Genomic DNA, 21,746 nt, shown 5'->3' on the forward strand with positions numbered 1-21,746 from the left:
ATAGTAATAGTCCTCAAATGTTCTCCTTTTCCTCTGTGCTGTTGCACATGCCATTCTCTTTGTCTGAAATATCCTTCCCTGCTCTGTCCTCCTAATGATTCCCCTGTCAAGTCCTAATTAAACCGCTGCCACGTACATAAATTAAAGTCAAGCATTTTTCCCTGAGATAAACACAATCTCTGCTCTCTACAAGCTCTCACTCTAATGGAAGAAAAAATTTTAAATTATAACAGTAAAATTATTTCAAAATTTTTATAAATCAAAAAAATATATAATAGTAAAAATGCAACAAATAACGTACCCACAAAGTGAGAAGACAGCACAGCAGAGGAAATGTCTAATTAACAGAGATGATCATGATCTACTTCCTGGGAAAGTGACTGTGGAACTGAGCTTTTAAGAATGATTACATCTTTTATAAACAGTCAGGAAAAACATCCCAGACAGACAGGAAGAGGTCATACTAATACACGAGGGCATAAAGCAGCATCATATTATAATAAGTAGTTCTGCATTGTTGGACAAATGAGGTGAAATAAAGCAGCAGCAGATGATCTAGCTTAGAGTCCAGCAGATTTAAATCATGATGGGTATTATATGCTATTAGAAGAAGCCGTGGCTTTATTCTCTAAGAGGAAGAGAGGGGAGAAACAGAAGTAGACTTTCATTCAAGAAAGATTACTCCAGCTAAGTGTAAGAAAAGACTAGAGAATAAATAAGACCAAAGAAAGGCAAGCCAATTAAAAGAGTATACTAGTCAAGGCACCAAATGGTGACGGTGTGACTTGAGTGAACAACTGGGAGACAAAGAGAATAAACTGCAGAGATATTCAGGAAGTAGGATCAGCTGGATTTAGTGACAAATTAGATCTAATGAGGAAATCTAAGGTAATTCCCGGGATTCTGGCTCATAAACTTAGTAGCGTGCTGGGGTTACTAGCCTGAATGGGAAATACAGAAACAATAGGGTTTTCTGTTTGTCTTTTGTTTCGGGTTGTACTGGGGAGTTGATTATGGAGACTGATAAATTTGGTTGTGGACATGCTGAGTGTGAGAAGCTACGCAGTGCCCAGGGGAGATGTCCAACAGGCAATTACGGATGAGTCTGGAGTTCACTGGAGTTTTTATGTTAAAAATAACACTTGGAAACTGTGAGATGTTACCATATAGTAGCTGAAGTCATGAGAAAGAACATGATCATCTAGAAACTACAAAGAAAAGGGCTGAGGGACAGACCCTGGAGATGTTGAGATGTAAGCCCAGGACGAAGAGCCCATACAAGACTGAGACAGCATGGTCAGAAGGTAGGGGAGAAGGACAGAATGGTGTCATGAAACGAACAGTTGTGGAAGACTATCCCGGGAGCACAGCATTCTCATGGAAGTGTGAAGCAGAAAGCAAGCCGCGTGGCACTGGAGGAACTCGAGTGGCACTCCAGAGGAACAGTGGAGGCAGGGGCCGTCTGCTCTGGGGCCCTGGGAGGACTCCCTCTCACTCCTAAGTACTTCGAATTGAGCGGTCCTACCTCGGCAGCACTCTGTACAACACTCCATTATGGACTTCACACAGTACCATTAAAAAATATATTTTGCCCATACTTAGACTGTAATCTTGAATATAAGGACCAGTACCTTCATGGTTCTTGGCACACAGTCCCAAGTACCAAACATGTGTTTGCAGGGTGACCAGCAGAATTTCAAAATGAGTATCTGTTTGCACATACGAGACACTGAGACCCCCAAAACAAGGGCTGTTTCACTCATCAGGTTTCCCCAGCACTTTGCATAATGTCTGGAACAGATGGGACTTTGATAAATACTGACTGAACAGCTAGAATAAATGAAGTATTGATGGCTATTTCCTGAGGCTATTTTTGAGATTTTATAATTTTATGACAATGAATATGTGTACATTTTATCAACGGTTTTTCTTTTACATTATCGGTGAAAAAGGGCACCAACAACCACTGCTTAAGACTCAGGAAGAAATGCTTTACAGCAGAATTAGCAAGTCAAGTAAACATATAAGAGAATTTTTTTTAACAGTTTAGATTCATGGATCTAGATTCATAGAGAAAGGCCAGCAAGTTCAGTTTTCCTCACAGCATCTCTTTGAAAGAAGAGAGGGGCAGTAAGAGGAAGGAAAGCAGCACAGTGTGACTCAGACAGGAGACAGTCCAGGAGCAGGATGACAGCACACAACTTACTAGGAAATGATTTCACGAGATCAGGGTCTGGTAGAGAACCCAAGTTTGAGAAGGAGGTTATCACCTTATTGACATATAAAAATGCAATCAGTAACGATAAATCAGTAACAAGAGCAGCACATCTGTAACTGAAGTGGAGAGAATATAAACCCTATAAAGGAGCAACACTCACAGGAGAAGTTCCATACTTTAAATGTGAGTTATCATCTGCTTAGGGAATATAATGCAAGATTTTATAACTGAGCTAAACAAACAGTGCAAAACTGCACAGATGATGTTTGTCAACAACACATAATATATAGTGCAAAATTAATGCACATTACAAGGGTCTGTTTGGGCCAGACTGCAATGAACAAGGGGAGCTGACTAAGGAGTCACTAGAAGTCTTGGATCCAGGAGAGCTGTACTCCATTTTATTCTCTGAAGGGTGTTAATAAGAAGGGACTAAAAATAATCCAAAAATGTAAAGAAACCCAGGATAAGGGTGGCACAGTACTGGCAGAGGGATATTCAGTAACATTTCTCCGTAAAATTGGACACTCACAAATCTATCCCCTGCTCTATTATTTCTTTTTGCTGCTTTAGGACTTCAAATTGCTCTGGATTGTCAGTGCCAGACATCTGTGTGCTGTAGCTGCCTATTCCTGATGATGATGTTGACTCCAGGGAATTTAAACTTCCGTATCTGTTTATTGTCTCAGGGTGTTTTATTTCATTCGTCTCTTGCTCTGAGGGTTTTTCCTGACCTGTAAGTAGAAAAACGGATTCAGTAAATTATTCTGTCAAAGGAAAAAAATTTCTCAAATAAGGCAAGCTATTTCAATGTTGCTTAGATAGCTATTTAATACAAATAACGTATTAGGTGCCATAACAGATAATATATACTTTGACATTAAAACACACTGCAATTAGTACAGGTACAGTCTGCATCACTAGGAGTTCTTTTTGCAAATACAGTGCTGAGTATCCACTGGGTTTCTGCTCTCAGCTCATGTCTCACAAGGAACAGTTTTCCCTCAAAGGACTGAGATAACACCAGGATAGCCTCGCAGCTGTGAGTTTTTCTCTGAGTAAGGGTAAACGTCAAACATAAATGAACAATTCAATCTTCTTAAAACATTTTTGGCTTTTATATGTTTCTTCTATGATTATCCTTTAACAAAGTTGCATAAACATGATTCACTTTAATATGATATTCAAAATACTTTTAGGAAGATTTAGAAAGAAAAAAGTTGGAATAACTAAGCTGGGAAATTCATAATTTTAAGTTCGTTATTTAACTCAGAACGCTTCTTTACCAGCTAAATGAATAAAGATGTCAGGAAACTGGCTTAATGGCTTCTGCAACTATCCTCCAAAGCATCATTTAGAATTCTACTCAAATGTCATCTTACCAAGAGTTGTCTGAGAGTTGGGATTCACATACTGATCCTTACTCCATTCAACCATACACTTCAAAATTGACACTAAGCATTCTAAACCTTTTTTCCTCAGGCTCAGTTCCTACAAAATAATTCATAAAGAGAATAAAAACAAACAAAAATCTTTTAAGGAAAATACACAGCTCTTCCTTGGCAAAGTTCAAATTTCAAAATGTTTTTAAAGTTCTTACCTGAACATTACTCATACCGAGTTCTTGACTGCCTCGTCCTTGAGCAATTTTTGATAGATCATTTACTAGTCTTTCAAATATGTTTGCTGCATTTAAGTCACAATCATAGTTTACGTAAATATCCACCACACTCTGAGCATCTGTAACAGTACAATATGTTAATTTTAACAAAAGGCATCTAGTATATGAATATATTTGGCCTTTTAAATATCTCAATAAGAAAGAGATAATAAAGAAGGATAATTTCAAGTACCTGCACAAATCCTTGTCAACGTCTGAATAACCATCCATTTGTGGTCAAATGAGCTGGTAGAAGTCTCCAAAATGTATAGGAAAATTTCTTTAAAGAACACCTGTGATTAGGGAAAAACCTCCATTTAAAATATTGTTTATAATTCATATATGTGATCACTTTTTAAATATCCCAAAGCTGCAGAGCAAAGATCAGGACCCAGGGTCCTGGAGTTCCACTCCTTTTGAGTTCCATTTCTGAGACATCAGGACTTAACTTGGGCTGGTCACTTACACTGGCCCTTGCAGTAAAGAGCTGTACTTCATATCACTGTATTTTGTTATCACACAGCCACTACAAGAGAAATCTGCAAAAATTTGGAGTTCTTCTGGGAGATTATTTCTTAAACATATTTACAAAACTAATAAAACTCCTATTTCATTTTTAATCCCCCACAGAACATAAACTATATTCTGTTCATCAGTTATATTTTTCAGACATTATAGTACTGGGCAAGCCTAAGTGTTCCTAGATTTTAAAGTAATTGACGTTGTCATCTACACAATAGAAAGGATCTAACTCCCATATACTGTTATATTTTTATAATTACACAAGTGGGAATCTCTTTTGTCTGAAACCTACAAACTATTTCTCACTATTCTTTACACCAAATAATGCCAAGCACAAAGGATTTAGTCAACCTTACTTAAAAAATTTCTATTTAAGAGCTAAGAATTTTCAGATTCATATTTATTTTGGAAAAATGACTACAACTCAAGAGGGGATGAATGAAAAAGAAAACCTAAAACAACATATTAATATTTATGGAACATATGTATTATGAATACAAAAATTCATATTTGTAATTTTAGACTACTAACATCTTATCCCCCTCAAAAGGACAAAATACCCTTGTGGTGTGCTTTTCTTTCACAGAATTCAACACATTTCTATTACTCGCCTAATGTCAGCATTTCCTGTAAGATTGTAAGCTCTAAGAGAGTAGAGACAAGGTCCCTCTTACTAAGCATTGTGTCTGCACTGCATGGCAAATATAGTAGGCATCCAATACATATTTACGGCCACAATTCTCAAACACTGCACCAAGTAACCCCAGAATGCTGCAGCAAACTCAAGAGGGATGCCATGAGAATTTCTGGGGGAAAATTCAGAGAGAAATACATTTGCTGGATACCTCAAAAAACTTCACAGTTTCAACATCAATTAAATCACATGACATTCCTTTCAATGACATCGTTATTTCTGCAAACCTGGGGTTCAGTGGTTGCTAAGATAAGCAGGTACTGCATGAAAATCAATGAAGGAAATGAGGGTGGTAATGTCCAATTTGATTTCAAAATCTGAGAAGTTTGCAGTGTCCTATAGGCTCATACATTCCAGTAGTAACTGTTGACTATTTATAAATGAAAGAAAAACATTTTTTCTTTCAATTTATGTGTGCTTCATCCCCTCCCCCCACCCCCTGCCCCCAAAAGCAGACTTCATTGTTAAGAAAAATACTTGTTAAGTTGTTTGGACCTAACTGCTTAATAAATGGAACTGTTAGGTATTTCTTCTGGAGTAAAGTACACCATGAAAAGATCAGAAACTCTAATGGTGCCGTGGATCAAGAGTTTGAAGCTCTCTGATTTATGGGATAAATAAAAAAAACACATATTTGGAGAAAGAGGGGGGAAAAAACCCTTTAGCTACTGTCTACAGGTTATCAAACTGAACTAATATGCAAAAGCCTATTATAGTAATTTAAGACACCATGCCTATCAACAGGGGCTCTAAGAAAAACCAAAATTCTAAAGAGTTATAGAGCACCTATCATGTAATACATGTAAAATAACAGTTCTATCATAAGCACTTTGTCTTCACATAATTTCTCTTGAAAAAGTGTGTATACACTGTATTTTCTGAAATAGATATATAAGTTAATACCCAAGGAAAAACTGCATTATAAAAACTCTAAGATTCATTCTCATAAGATGAATCTTCACACAACAATCTCAATTTTGTTTTGCAAATTTAGGTTTTCATATGTTGGGTTTCCTCCAAGTGGAACACAGCTCATCTTGCATTTGAATATGTTCAGTACTTTCGAAAGCATATCTATATTTACCTTGTTTTATCCTCATAATCTCCCCATAAGGGACAATGGAGGTTGAAATAAACCTGATCTCTTTAAAAAAAACAGAATATTACTACAACAATTTTAATGAGAATCTACCATCTATGGACAAGAAATTTCTTAGAAGTATTTCTCTTTAAATTCATGCTTACAAAATTTTTGTATATCAAATTTACTTTACAGAAATAGTAATCACAACTTAAATGATTTTTATGATATCTGGTTCCATAAGAATTTATACTTCACACAGTCATCTAAATAGTACTTAAAGAAGGAGAGTCTCAGAGAAGTAATTGAATGCACAAAGTCTTCCAAAATTCTCTAATGTCAATTTAAATGTCTCATCATCGAATGAAACACTTCTGGCTTGTTACAGAAGCAAAAGTTCCACAAGTTTTTATTTTAAAGTCTCTTTTATTTGTAGTTCCTGAAGATAATGAGAAAAAACTATCTAAAAATAGTAACTTCCTAGTTTTGCCTTGCATTATTTTAACACACATATGGCAAACTTCTAAAACTTGACAACATATATGCACCAGAAATTGTTTCCTGTCCAAAAATATGACCCAAATTTTAAAAATTTTCACTTAAAATACCAAGACCTTATTCTGTCTCATTCCCATAATAATGTTCCACATGAATTTTAATAGATACTGTAGAACCTTTATAATAAAGGATAATATCAAAACTCTGGGAAAATAATGATTTATCCTTCCTGTGAGCTAATGAATTCTTAGTCCTGAGTTAGGATTAAATATAAAAATTAAAACGTAACCTGCACATCATATCAAACATAATATAAAGGCAAAAGTTGACTAGCATAGAAGTATTTCTAAAATATACCATGTCCCAATCAAAACAATATTTTAACAAAGAACAAGCTGGAAAAAAATCCATTCAATCAGTAAAACAAAGTACTGTTTTTAAATACTGAATTATTTGAAGGTAAAAACAAAAGACCAAGAAACGGTACACTTGCACAATACATGCGTACATGGTTGGGAGATTCCCTAATTTCATTTTGCTAAGGCTCTGGAAATATTTTAGAATGACATAACTGTTATTCTAGTTCCAAAGATGTTGAGAGAAAACTTTAGGAATATAATAATAACAGATATATTGGGAAAAAATATAAAAGTTAAAATTTCAAATGTCCTAAAATATAACTCCTAAAATATAATTCTTCTTGATCACCTCTTTAAAGTACCAAAAACTTAAATGGCTTAAAACCATGCAGACAAAGTATTTATTTAGAGCTTTCTTTTAAGATAACCAAGTTCACTATTACATATCACATACACAATGGCAAAATTATTGTGAGGACCAAATTAATTCAAGACAATTAAAATCATTCATGGAACTACTTATTATACATTCCTTGAAGGCAGGAGCTTATGTCTTAATTTGATTTTGCATTCTTAGCGCTTACCTAGTGCTTAGTAGTACTTTGTAGGCACATGTTACATGATAATACACAAATATTATTTCACATTCTAAAAAACTTTCCAGTGTATTAAAACATGATTTAACATGAAAACAGATGAATAGCCAACAATGCTTAAATGCAGAACATACCTCAATCTGCATCTTCAGATGCGTCTTGAAGTTTGACAACAAAGTAAGAAATATGGAAAGGGAAAGCTCAAAAACCTCTGGAACAGAAGAAACTCCATTTTTTGAGAGTGCAACACACAGATACTGCTTAATAGCATTAATAAACATCTCATTTGTCCTGAAAATAGGTCCTGCATTCTGCAGAATGGATAGAAGTAACTGCAATGAAAGAATCTTGGATCGTAACTCATGAGACCTAAAATATAAAAAAGAAGGCACAGTATATGGACAAGTTTAGCATTATGGTAATAATAGGTTGTTCCAAAGATATTTCCTGTACCACATAATTTCACAAACCTTTACATGGAAAGAAACAGAAAACTCTGCAACATAAATAAGAAGGTACAGTACATAAATAAGCTTGGCCACTAATAATGGGTAGTTCCACTGATGTTCTCCTTCTACCACTTAATTTCATGAACTTTTTAAATGGGAAAACAATCACTCACACATATTTAACATCAACCTACTGTTCCTTTGAACAAGAAAAGAAATTTTAAAGATTTATGCCTTGTTCCTTTCTTTCGCAAGTATATTTCACTTTTTAGAAATCAACATGAACTTCTCAGATTAAGGGCCATATTTAGTATAAATAGGTTCCAATGTACTTTTTTCCTAGTTATGCTACTCAAAAATCCTAAACACTAATAAAAAGTTTTGGTGCATTACCAAATTAAAGCATTGCTTCAAGCTTACTTTTTCTGTAACCATCGAAAACTCTTTTTTTAAAAAATACATACAAAGAGGCTTTTAGAATACTTGTACCTCTTGGTAGCTTACCCATTTATTCTAAATACGTATTTTTATATAATGAAAAGCTGAAAAACACATTTAAGCTTAAATTGAAAATGGCATTTTTCTAATCAATATACTGTGCCACATTTCTGATCACTATCTAGAAGTTTAATGATCAGATTTCACAAATACCATTTTTCTCCCATTGAAACAGGTTTTTTAAGCCCAAGAGACCAAGGAGATTGATCCCAGGCAACTTTTCAAATGCAGAACACATCTAAATGCTCTAGCCATTGGTTCTTTTTTTAATTTATTCCAAATTGTACTCAGTCACATTTACACCACATAGTAAACTTAATTGCTCTTGATTTCTACCTTAAAAATTTTATGGTTTTAAGTGTCAAGTGATTCAAGGACCTAAAACTCTAACAAGGAATATTTAATTTTAGGTAAATAGGAATCACAAAAAATACTGCCATCTTTGAAATAAAACTGGAACCAATAATACCATTAATACACAGTCATGTTTCCAAGATGCCTATGCCTCTGAATCTAAGAATACGTACGTGCAGCAAATGCAGTATTACAAAACAAACAAACAAACAAAAAAAACTTAGATAACTCAAGTTAGAAACAGTGGGAATAAGACTTTGAATACTAGCTATAGGAAAATATGGAGTGGGCCAGGTACTCCCCCTTCACGTTGAGGCCTTCCAAGGCTTATCCACTACTGCTACTTCCTTAGTCTACCTTACATTTATCACCCTTTTTGCTCAGTTCCAATAGAAACTAAAACCCGCAGCTTATCATTCACCAACGCATGAGTTTTCTTATAAGTATATTTTATCTTTGTATCCACAGCATCCAACAAAATGCCTCGTTAGTATGTGCTCAAAATAATTAACGGATTTATTCATGCACTCATCTAAACATTAAGTATCTACTATGAATAGGGCATTAATCAATGAAGAGATGGTCAAATGATTGTTTGATAACACAATAAAGTATACTTCTGACAGGCAAAAGAAGCTGGACATTACAGGTCTGCAGTTTTTTTGTGGGGTAGTTTCAAATTACGATTTAAGCTTAAAGAACATTTCCTGGATCATCATCTTAGCAAGGCCACAAAATATAAGGAGAAGCAAAGACAAAAAGGAAATCGTATAACTACAAAAGATCATTAATTTTGGCAAAACAATCATTCAGGATAGAAAACCATATATTCTGGAAAAAGAACAGTTTCTAGGGGTGGGAAATTTGATCTCTTTCAGAATTCCATTCCAATATTTAATGACTGGTGGTCGAGAAGGTTTTCTTTACGTTGAAACAAAATTTCCTAATATCTCTGACTTAAGCCCACTACGTAGAGGATAATTTACATTATTCGTCACAATAATCTTTTGTAATATTAAAGGTCTGATTTGGGAAAGCTAAACATCTGAGGCTTTTAAGGTCACCAACATTTTTAAATCATGGGAAAAATGGCTTTCAGCACTAGCACCAAATTCTAAAGTTATTTTCTCCTTAAATTAGGTCTTCATCAATCCAGAATGATAGGTCAAAATTGTCATTCCCCCCCCATAATGAAACTAAGAAACTGAAAAAATTTCAAATATATTCGTATAAAATATATAGGCTATAATCAAGTTTATATTGTAATTCGAACAACCTTAATCCTGTTTCTGTAGCGTTTGTATTTTCAAAATATTTCTGACTCTCAGGGTTTGGGGCTAAAAAGATAAGAGTTTCAGGCTTCTGGGCCTAAAAGATGTTTCTCACTGAATCAGTACAATGTGACAAAACAAAACTGTAGAAAGTATAACAAATGTGGTTTCCCAAAATTTATAAAGTTTTTATTGTAACTGTCTCCAGTCTTCCTTCTCAGTTGACACTTAGAAACTGAAATGCTCTAGGGTTTTAAAAACGAATTTCCCCCTATTTCAATATCCCTTTCTCAAAGTCACTCAGGCCTCTCCAAGCTGACTTTCTCCAGAAAGTTCTCCTAAAACTGACATGCTATATAATACATGATGCTGCAACATCAGAGGAGCAGGGCTCTTAAATAAATCCCAAACTCAACCTCGAGCAGGAAGTACTTGCATTGGAATCATTTACTCAGAAAATATATGACAATTTATGACTTAAAAAATGGCACTTACCTACCGTTTAGACTAATATAATTGATGGGAAGCAGATGAGTGACTCCTATAAAGTATTTCCTGCTCCCCCACGGGAGAAAGTTTTCATCTTAGGGCATTTTTTCAGACCTTAATGAATATATTATTATCTTTCATTATGACTTTTAAGATTTATTTCTCTTAGGTTTTATTACCTTTCAAGTAGTAGCTTTCAGAAGCCTAGCATGAGGCTACATGTAAAGGGCTACATTAGTACCAATGTTACTTACAATATTAAAATAATAATTCATTTAATCATTCAATACTTGATGAGCACCTACTATGCACCAGGCACAATTCTATAATGCTGTTGGTGTGCTTTTGGAAGATAGTATAAGGTATCTACTCTAGCAATTTTGAAACTCACTGTTCTTTAGTACATGTTTTAAAAAGTAAAATAACCCCCCAAAGTATTTTTGAAGGTCCTAAAAGACAAAAACAAAAGAAAACCCAAAGACTATTTTACAGTAAGGCTCAAGATTAAAAAGCTGCATCTGTCAGGCAGAACAGCTGAGGACTTACTTTGGATCTGGCGGTCCATCCGACAGTGGTTTCATTGACAGTTTACACAATGACCTGAATACTAGAAAGGCATCCTTTTGTAAAATGTGGGAAAACTTAGCACCAGGTGAAGGTCCTGAAGAATTTCCAGATTCCTAAACAAGTGAACACACCATGTAAATAAAGGTATCTGCCAGTGCAAATCATTTCAGCCTTCTATATATTTTATTCGATTCAGTTATATGTGGGGTTCTACTGGAAGGAAAACTAGATGAGGAATTTGCCATATTGTTTTTCTTTATTGTGACATGCCACTCCCATCCCCAACAATAAATACCTTAAAAAATGCATTCTTTTAAAATATGCCACCAAACTCTTAAAATTTACCCATTTATGGCCTAAACTACGCTTTCCACTACCTGTCACTAGGTGTTTTACGTTTTTGTCCTATTTTATTTTTTATCTACTCTGCGCAGATAGACATAAGACAATGGAGACTGTTAAGGCAACATTTAAAAGTTATTAACTGATAAAGGTCAGCAAGGCCCGGAAAACTTACCCCTATGTATGGGGCAATGATTTAGGGTAGGACTCCCTTATCTGAAAAGATAAGGAAAAAATACACAAAATACAGGGTAGGAAGGATGAGGAGGACCCTATCACTACCACAGTATGGATTTTATTGTACCCTGAGCAAAGGTAAGACGAAGTTCTCCAGATCTCCAGAAGCTCTTTCCCCTCCTAGTATACTAGAATTATCCTATAAATATGTGATAAGAATGTTCTTTTTAAATGTAATTTCAATGGGGGAGGAGGAAAGATGTGAACACATATGAGACACACCTTAGAGTTGGAAATATAGCTATCAATATTTTAAGGGAATAAACTGCTCTGGATTTATATCAATGGGAAAAAAACCACAACTTTTTATTTCCTCAAACTGAAATCAGCCAGCATTATCAACTGGATATATTCACCACAAGGTGTTGGTAGCAGCCTATCAATTTGTAAGATTAAGAGGATTTTTCCTCTATTTATACCTGAGTATCATTGGAAGAGACAGACAATCTGTCATCAGGTAAGGACGGTGTATATGCAACAGAAATTGGTGTTCCTGGAATTCCATTTGCTTGAATATTTTCAGTGTCACTACCATCCTCTATGGTTCCAATGTTGCCATCTGCACTTGCATTTATGGTAGCCCTTTCTCCCATATCTAAAACGGTAAGAAGAAAAAACATGCAAACATATTTAACTTAACTGAAGTGCACTGAAAAAGCATACACTATTTAAAATGAAACAGTGGCAGAAAAGCAATGTGAAGTAAGATGTATTGGCACCATTTAAAGGTTAGCATACTTACTAGTAAGTATGCATTTGGAATATATCCAAACATGATCCTTAAGTAGCTCTGGCAATGGAACACACTCAGCTGATGAAAGGCTAACAGAATGTGCTGAAACAGAAGCTTACTTTTAGTCTATATTAGCATTTACTAAACTGAGTCCTAATGAATGCTAATGCCTTAAGATATTAAAAGAAATTCTTCAAAAAAATCCCATTTTCAAATAAGTTTGGGAAATGATGGAAAATAGGTATCTTTATCACAGCCTTTAATTTGCTAATACGCACTGAGTTCTCCAAAGGGGATATACAATACACAGTGTTTCCAAAATTTATTTTACCATGAGATCCCAACCCCCTTTTTAGAATACCTACTAATACCTCTAATAACATATATTCTTTGGAACACAACTATGGAAATAATGGCTGTGAATATTCTTCAGTATGTCACTCTGAGTAATCTTACTTGTGATTAATATACACAGAAATAAATGACTTCTAGTAGGACAAACATAGACAATGCAAACAATACCAAGTTTCAGAACTACTCTAGGTGTAATGTATGTTACTTTAAAAAAGAAAACTTCATAGCAGCACTATTTACAGTAGCCAAGATATGGAAACAATCTAAATGTCAATAGACAGATGAATGGATAAAGAAGATGTGATTGATATACACATATAAAAACACGATGGAATACTATTCAGTCATAACAAAAAATGAAATTTGAAGCAACATGGCTGGACCTAGAGATTATCATACTAAATGAAGTAAGTCAGAAAGAGAAAGAAAAATACCACATGATATCACTTGTATGTGGAATCTAAAACATGACACAAATGAACTTATCTACGAAACAGAAACAGACTCACAGACAGAGAACAAACTATGGTTGTCAAGGAGATGGGAGAATGGGGGAGGAAGGGATTGGGAGTTTGGGATTAGCAGATGTGAACTATTATACATAGAATGGATAAACAACAAGGTACTACTGTAAAGCACAGGGAACTATATTCAATATCCTGTAATAAACCATAATGGAAAAGAATATGAACTAAAGAAAGAAAAAGGAACACATACATGTCTGTGGCCATAACTCAGTAGCTATCTGGCAGGAAACTGCTCCTCTCATGCTGCCAAGTAAAAGAAATTACAGGCTAGCATGAGGGAAATACAATGTACTAGAAGGAGCACAGATTTTAGAATATGAAAGACCCCTGCTGTTTTAATCATGTCTCTACCACTTAACTGGAGAAGTTATTTCACCTTCTTCATAAGCAACAAAGATAATAATGTCTATATGGAATCACCAAAACACACACACATGCACAGTACATAAAGAACACAATTGGTTCTCAATAAGGGGTAGTAGCTATTATTAATTTTGCTGCTAACTGGTAACCTGTGCCCAATTTTCTAACTGATTTGAGTAATGAAAGGAGTGTACCTGGTAATACGCTAATGTCTGACACACTAAATACTATTAAAGCTTTCTATATATATGTAAAGAATGCTTATATATATGTAAAGAACTCTCTGGAAGAAGTCACAAAAATTTAATAATGATTATCAGAAACTGATGATTGTTCCCCAAAGCACTTACTCCCAACCTTTTTCTCTGTACTCAATTACATCTCTTTCCACTGCCCCTCCTCCACCTTCCCTTAATAAACAACTTCCGCCTTCTACTTAAGCTACGCAGATAATTTAACACAGGCTTCCTTACTCTTCCTCACCCACTATAAAATTCCTTAACACCAACAATCATCTTTATCTTCCCTCTCATTTCAGGGAAAAAATATTCCTTCACATTTCTAAGATGAATCATTCATTCACCCTCAAATCTACCTCTTCTTGCCTTAGGTAGTGTCCTTCTCCCCTGGATACTTTCTTGAAACATTACATTTTCAATTTGTGCACATGACTGGATCTTCCCCAATACTCAACTAACACACTCACATCTTTTCACTATAAAGACATAACTTTCCTGCAACTCCTACCACACATCAGCTACTGTCCATTTTTCTTTTCTAAATCAAATTTCTAAAGAAATAATTAATATTCATTGATAATACTTTCCTTCTTAGGAAATTTCTGAAACGAATTGAAAACATTCTCTTATTTTATTTTCAGGCTTTGAAGCCAGACATCTTTGGGTTGGAGTCTTTACCACTTCTTACAGGTTAGCTTAATCTCAGTGCCTCAATTTCCTCATTTGTAAAAAAGAGAATCATAACAGTACCTAAACATCCCAGAGTTTGGGGAGGATTGAGTAAACACAAGTAAAGCACTTAAAATCATTGGGGATACAAAGAAAGTACTTAATAGTTAGATATTATTATTCTCTATGTTTTTTCCCTCTAATTCTCCCTCTAATTGTCCCCTAAACATAAGTGCAGACTTCTGTTTACAAGGTGGTGAGCTGAGCCCACTAATTTACCTTCTTCTTTCACAAATCCCACTGAAACTACAAGGGAAAAAATATAAACAAGAGAAACAGCCTTTAGTAGCACTGGAAAACTAAGGAGGATATAATCAATAGACCAAAATCTTGAAGGAATTTCTAAAAATTAAGATAAGTTCATGGGAATTCCCTGGCGGTCCAGTGGTTAGGACTCGGCGCTTTCACTGCCATGGCCTGGGTTCAATCCCTGGTTGGAGAACTAAGATCCCATAAGCCACACAGCATGAACAACAACAACAACAACAAAAGGTTCGGATGGAGGAAGAAGGGAAAAGCCAATAATGTTCAGATGCCTGTGACTGAACACATGCAGAGGACAGAGCTACCTGAGAAGTGGCTGAATTGTACCATGTGGGTTCCAATATACTCCCAAGCCTAGACAGAATGCCAAGGGCTATGGGGTAGGAGGGAAGAGAGCTTGGGAAACCAGGCCAACGTCTACCAACAGAGCTGTCAGCAGCCACGATCATCTAGAATGTATCTGAGTGCAGCCTGTTAATTAAAGTGGAGGATTTGCTTGGTAGGTGTCTTAACCTAAGAAGTAGGGTAGGAAGGGAGAGAGCAGCGTCCCAGCTAAGGGAGAAGAGACAGTGCTGCAATAAACACTGAGCAAGCTAGTACAGCAGTGAAATCTCAGGTTCTAGGCTTCCACTCTAACCACCTGTTTCTACTTAACTAATGCTAAATAAAGCCCTAACTGAATGAAGGCAGCCTAAGATTTCCTGGCAAAGGCTGGGAGAATGGGAACAAACCAAGTTTGAAGAACGCTCCCCCCACTCCTGACCCCGAGGCTAGAATATATAAAACGTTGAAACAGCATTTATCCCAAGCTTCACATGGCTTCAGTGTGTGCTTACAACACAGCCCAAGGATCACCAGGATCCCCCTCTGCTCAAGGGAGGCATCTGCTTCTTTTAGTTAAGTTCTCAGCTGGGAAATAAGGTCTGCCTTTGGACGGCAGTCACCTGGCAGACTCTGGAGAGGAAAGCCTCATGAGAAATGGAAAAGCAGTGCACAGAATTACTGAGAAAGCTCTTTATATACTGATCAAATCTGGTCTTTCTATTCTTTAAACAGACAGAAATGTAAAGTCTACGCTCAAAAGGACGGACAAAGGTCAGCAATCTGAGCAAATGGTTTCCCGGTGAAACATTTTACAGCTGGAACAATTTTAATTGGTACTCCCAGAGATGTGTGAAAGAATACTGCGTCAATAAATAGGAGCAGGGGCTTCCCTGGTGGCGCAGTGGGTGAGAGTCCGCCTGCCGATGCAGGGGACACAGGTTCGTGCCCCGGTCCAGGAGGATCCCACGTGCCACAGAGCGGCTGGGCCCATGAGCCATGGCCGATGGGCCTGCGCGTCCGGAGCCTGTGCTCTGCAACGGGAGAGGCCACAACAGTGAGAGGCCCATGTATCGCAAAAAAAAAAAAAAAAAAAAGCGCAAAGCGCTATGAAAAAAGGGAGCTCAAGAAAAAATAGGGGTTCTTGGAGACAAAAACAAAATTACTGAAAGAAAAAACATACACTGGGAAAAGCAGTAGAATGGACATTAATGAATAAAGTATTGGAAAGCCCCTTGTAACATTTTCTCTGAATGCAGAATCATAAGACAAAATGATGGAAATTAGGAAAGACTGTCAGAGCAATAAAGGATATGATGAAAAATACTCAACAACTGTAGTGTGTGATGTGGAAGGGAAGAATGGAAAGAAAGAGGAGAATTAATAGCTAAAAACGTAATAGAAAAATCACTAGAATGATGAAAAGTTATGAAAAGAATTCAACAGCTAGTCCTGATTTAAAAAACAAAAGTAAAATCACACCCAGGCACACACACAAAAAGATAAAAAGTATCTTTTAATAAACTAGAAATACAGAAAACTTACTGAACTTGATAAAGAGTATCCTCCAAAACACAAAAGCAATCATCAAACTTACGGGTGAAATACAGCAATAATGTTAAAAACAAATGAGGATTCTTGCCACCATTAACCCTACTCAACATTTTCTTGAGGTTCAAACTAATGTTATATAACAAAACTGAGAGACCAAAAATGAAGCGTAAATATTATAAAGGAAGAAACAAAGATAAAATACCATTACTCACCTAGAAAACCCAAGATAACCAAATGAAAAACATTTAGAAACAATTACTAAATAAACTTACTTTTTGAACTGAATGAACTGGTTCTAAACTTCGTGTATACATTTAATGAAATGTATAAAAAACTGATGGGGAGGGACTTGCACTATAAAGATCAACATATACAATAAAGTTAAAATATTTTAAAGAATTCAACACTGGATAAGAATAAACAGCTCAATGTGACTGTACAGAAAACTCCAACACAACCATTTTGGATAAAAGTGGGATTTCAAATTAATTTAGGAAAGGAAGTATTATTCTAGGTTATAACTAGCTATCTAATCTCATACCAAACGGAAAAATAAATTTCAGATGAATTAAAAATTTAAATTAAAAAAATGAAAACAAAAGTATTAGAAAAACATGGTATGGTAGAATATTTTTATAATCTTAGGGTGGTAAAATCCATTCTAAGCAAGACAAAAACAAAATCACAAAGAAAAAGGCTTTATTTGTTAAATTTTTTAGGTATGGTCAAATATCTGCTGAGAACAGTAACAACAGAAGCAAAGGGAAACAAAACAACACAAAGACTGGGGAAAAAATATTTATAATACAATGAACAAGGGCTAATTTCTTAAGATGAAGAAATCTTGAATTAAGGAACAAAAACCCATCAAGAGGGAGGGGATATGGAGATATATGTATACATACAGCTGATTCACTTTGTTGTACAGCAGAAACTAACACAACACTGTAAAGCAATTATACTCCAATAAAGATGAAATACAAAAAAAGAACAAAAACCAAAAAAACTGAATGGAAAAATGGGCAAAAGATATGAATAGGCAATTCAGAAAAGTATAAATAGCCCATAGACACTCAGCTGCACCACATGAAATTGCCAGTATTTGACCTACAAAAATAATGACTGCTTCCTATGTTTTTACCATGCAAATAATCAAAGAAACATAAATTAAAACAATAAGATATAGTCCATCTATTAAAGTGATGTTAAACAAAGCACTGTATATAAATTTTAAATGTTCATACATCTTGGTCAAGTATTCCTTACCCTAAAGAAAAGTGCAAAATGATATCTATAATATGAATGCTCCATGAGAGCCATGCAAAGCAAAAACTAGTAAACAACCTAAATGCTAGTATTAACAGGAGGTTATTTAAATAAATTATGGACCACCAATATAATTAAGTACAATATGACATGAAAGGAAAACTATAATTTAGTATGTGACAACAGCAGATTATGAAGCAGTAAGTACAGTATGTTCCCATTTATATTCAAATATATGCATTACAGACATGCATGAAAAATGTTATTAAAAAAACTTTTTAAAGAGCAAAAAACATATCAAGGTCAGAAGACTTGGGCAAATAAGGAACTGAGAGAAAATATTTGTAAAATATATCACAGAATCCTAATATAAAAGGATTCTCTGAAATTATAAGGGAAAAAGGATAAAAACCTGACAGAATGAACAAAAGACATGAATAATGACTCCCTAAAAAAGATATACAATGGCCCTCAAACACAACAAGATATTTAATTTCACTCGTGGAGAAATGCAAATTAAAACCAAAGTAAGATACAATTCTCACCTGTCAGGCTGGCAAAAATTCAAAACCGTAAACTCCACTGGGAGCTTGGAGAAAAAGGCACTCTTGTATGTTGCAAGTAAGAGTGCAAAACAATACAACACTTATGAAGAGAAATTCAGCAAAAGCTAACATACCTTCACATTCATTTACCACTTGACCTAGTAATATTACCTCTTTGAATTTGCCCAGAGGATCAATCTCCACAAATATGAATACAGATATACATGGTTATTCACTGCAGCTTTATTTGTAATAGCAAAATACTGGAAACAACCAAAGTTCCTGTCAGCAGAGGACTGGCTGAATAAACATATACCCACATAATAGAGTATTATGCAGACAGCCAAAAGAAAAAAGATTAAGAGAAATCTCTATCAACTGAAATAGAGGGATTTCTAGTACATATTAGGTGAAAAAAGGGGAAGACACAGAAGATATCCAGTGTTCTATCAAAAAGAAAGAGAAATAATCATAAGTATTTGCTTACTTCTCTGGGGAAACACACACACACACACACTATAAACCTGGGGTCCCCAACACTGCCCCCCACAACACCCCAGGCCACACGGCACGAGGTGAGTGGTGGGTGAGCGAGCGAAGCTTCATCTGTATTTACAGCCGCTCCCCATCGCTCGCGTTACTGCCTGAGCTCTGTCTCCTGTCAGATCAGCGGCAGCGTTAGATTCTCATAGGAGCGCGAACCCTACCGTGAACTGCGCATGTGAGGGATCTAGGTTGCAAGCTCCTTATGAGAATCTAATGCCTGACGATCTGACATGGAGCTGAGGCAGTGATGCTAGCACTGGGGAGCGGCTACAAATAGATTATCATTAGCAGAGAGGTTTGACTGCACAGAGACCATAATGAATTAATTGCTTACAAACTCATATCAAAACCCTATCAGTGAGTGGCAAGTGAGAACAAGCTCAGGGCTCCCACTGATTCTGCAATATGGCGAGCTGTATAATTATTTCATTATATATTACAACGTAATAATAATAGAAATAGGACTTCCCTGGTGGCGCAGTGGTTAAGAATCCGCCTGCCAACGCAAGGGACACAGGTTCAAGCCCTGGTCCGGAAGATCCCACATGCCGCGGAGCAACTAAGCCCGTGTACCACAACTACTGAGCCCGTGTGCCACACCTACTGAAGCCTGAGCACCTAGAGCCTGTGCTCTGCAACAAGAGAAGCCACCACAATGAGAAGCCCACGCACCGCAACGAAGAGTAGCCCCGCTCGCCTCAACTAGAGAAAGCCCACGTGCAGCAACGAAGACCCAACGCAGCAATCAATCAATAAAATAATAATAATAGAAATAAAGTGAGCAATAAATGTAATGCGCTTGAATCATCCGAAACCATCCCCCTGTCCCGGTCCGTGGAAAAATTGTCTTCTATGAAACCAGTCCCAAAAAGGTTAGGGACTGCTGTTATAAACTACAAGCTTATGAAAGTCGTTACCTATAAGGCAGGTCAGCAAGGGGAGAAATGGAAGGAAGAGTTCTCTAAGTATTTTATATAATTTTTACTTTGAATCATGTAAATGTTCTTCAATTTAAAAAGTTAAATCAATAAAAATAGTTAATACAAGTAACTTCTGAACACAGTACTCTCTTCATCCTTAGTAAAATATATTCTAAGGACACATATGATTGCAAAGAAATCTGAACTTTAATTAATCAGCTTGTTCTTGGTAATGGCACACTGTTTCTGCAAATTTAGGTTTTCACTGTGGAAAAAGAAACACAAGAATGAAATGCAGGAAGATGAAGAGAAACCTTGTGGTGCTGGATGTGAATTGGAACTAATAAGATTATCTTGTGATTGTATATCTCCTGTTTCTGTCCACTGGAAAAGACTAAAAGTAATAACACCCCAGTAGCAGTGAGCATACCTAGTACCTAGGCCTTGGTCTCTAAATACAATTGCCCAGTAAAAAGAATAAGGACTCCTAAAGAACTTGTTGATTCCAGGGCTGGGACAAGGGAAAGCTGAAGGTGAACCTAGAACATCTTACTGTTCCAGAAAACAAGGAAATGCTCAAAGACAATGCAATCACATCAAAAGGACACAGGGGCTGGCTTGAAGAGATTCCCACTGGCCAGATCAGGAACAAAAAATGATGACAGTAAAGGATTATAACACACTGAATAAAGGGAGGTGCTCTTCTCCATATAAAAATGTTGATTAATATTAGAATTATGAAATCACTATATTGCAATCCATGTAATATCTAAGGATCATCAAGGGATTTTAAAACCAGTAAGTGAATGGATCTTGATATGATCTCAAAGTATCACTCACAGATTACTTATTAATTATAAAGGGGAAAATGTTCCCTTACAATGAAGAGAGCTGGTGGTCATCTTTAACCAGGTGATCAAACATTATCACCAACAGGGGGTAACTTAATTATGCACCAATTTATATGATGTAATAAGAAATACCAACATTACCTATGCAGTATTTTTGCCAAGTATGTTTACTCTAAATCAAAATTAGGAAATCATCAGATCAATTCAAACTGTGCAACATTCTGCAAGACAATATTACACTCTTAAAAATAAATGTTATGAAAGATGGAAAAAAAGGCAAGAGGACTTGTTCTCAACTAACGAGACCAAAGAGACATAATCAAATGCAGCAAGTGTACCTAGAATGGGTCCTGGACTAGAAAAAGAAAAAAAAGGATATAAGAAACACATTTGGGGACAACTAGGAACACTTTAAAGTGTATTTATATTAGATATTCTTAAAAGAGTGTTACTTTTCTTAGGTGTGAAAATGGAATTGTGGTTATGTATGAGAATGCCCTTATTCTTAGAAGATATATGCTGAGTTATTTTAGGGGTAAAGCGTCATGTTGTATATAGCCAACTTTCAAATGGTTCAGCAAAAACAAAACGCACACACGGGTCTACTTAAAGACAAGTAAAACAAATGTAGCAAAACTGTTAATAATTAGTGATCTAGAAAAGGACCTACAGTTTTAACTGTACTGTTCCTTGAACTAT

At 35.8% G+C, this 21,746-nt stretch overlaps 1 protein-coding gene across 9 annotated transcripts in view; it reads right to left on the bottom strand.

Annotated features, from left to right (window-relative positions):
- Nucleotides 1–21,746, bottom strand: part of ARFGEF1 (ARF guanine nucleotide exchange factor 1) — a 144,970-nt gene that overhangs the window by 54,837 nt on the left and 68,387 nt on the right. For all 9 annotated transcript variants that reach the window (XR_012327204.1, XM_073794463.1, XM_019925210.3 and 6 more), the window contains 7 exons: nucleotides 12,255–12,430; nucleotides 11,236–11,369; nucleotides 7,763–7,997; nucleotides 4,072–4,171; nucleotides 3,819–3,958; nucleotides 3,601–3,709; nucleotides 2,751–2,952 (listed from right to left, as the gene is read on the bottom strand). Coding sequence is in view for 8 of the 9 variants with exons in the window: in XM_073794463.1 (XP_073650564.1) it covers nucleotides 2,751–2,952; nucleotides 3,601–3,709; nucleotides 3,819–3,958; nucleotides 4,072–4,171; nucleotides 7,763–7,997; nucleotides 11,236–11,369; nucleotides 12,255–12,430 (1,096 nt within the window). In the remaining variant the exon portion in view is untranslated. The remainder of the gene's footprint in view (nucleotides 1–2,750; nucleotides 2,953–3,600; nucleotides 3,710–3,818; nucleotides 3,959–4,071; nucleotides 4,172–7,762; nucleotides 7,998–11,235; nucleotides 11,370–12,254; nucleotides 12,431–21,746) is intronic.

The sequence above is a fragment of the Tursiops truncatus genome, chromosome 17 (genome assembly GCF_011762595.2).
Source record: "Tursiops truncatus isolate mTurTru1 chromosome 17, mTurTru1.mat.Y, whole genome shotgun sequence".
Taxonomy (NCBI): domain Eukaryota; kingdom Metazoa; phylum Chordata; class Mammalia; order Artiodactyla; family Delphinidae; genus Tursiops; species Tursiops truncatus.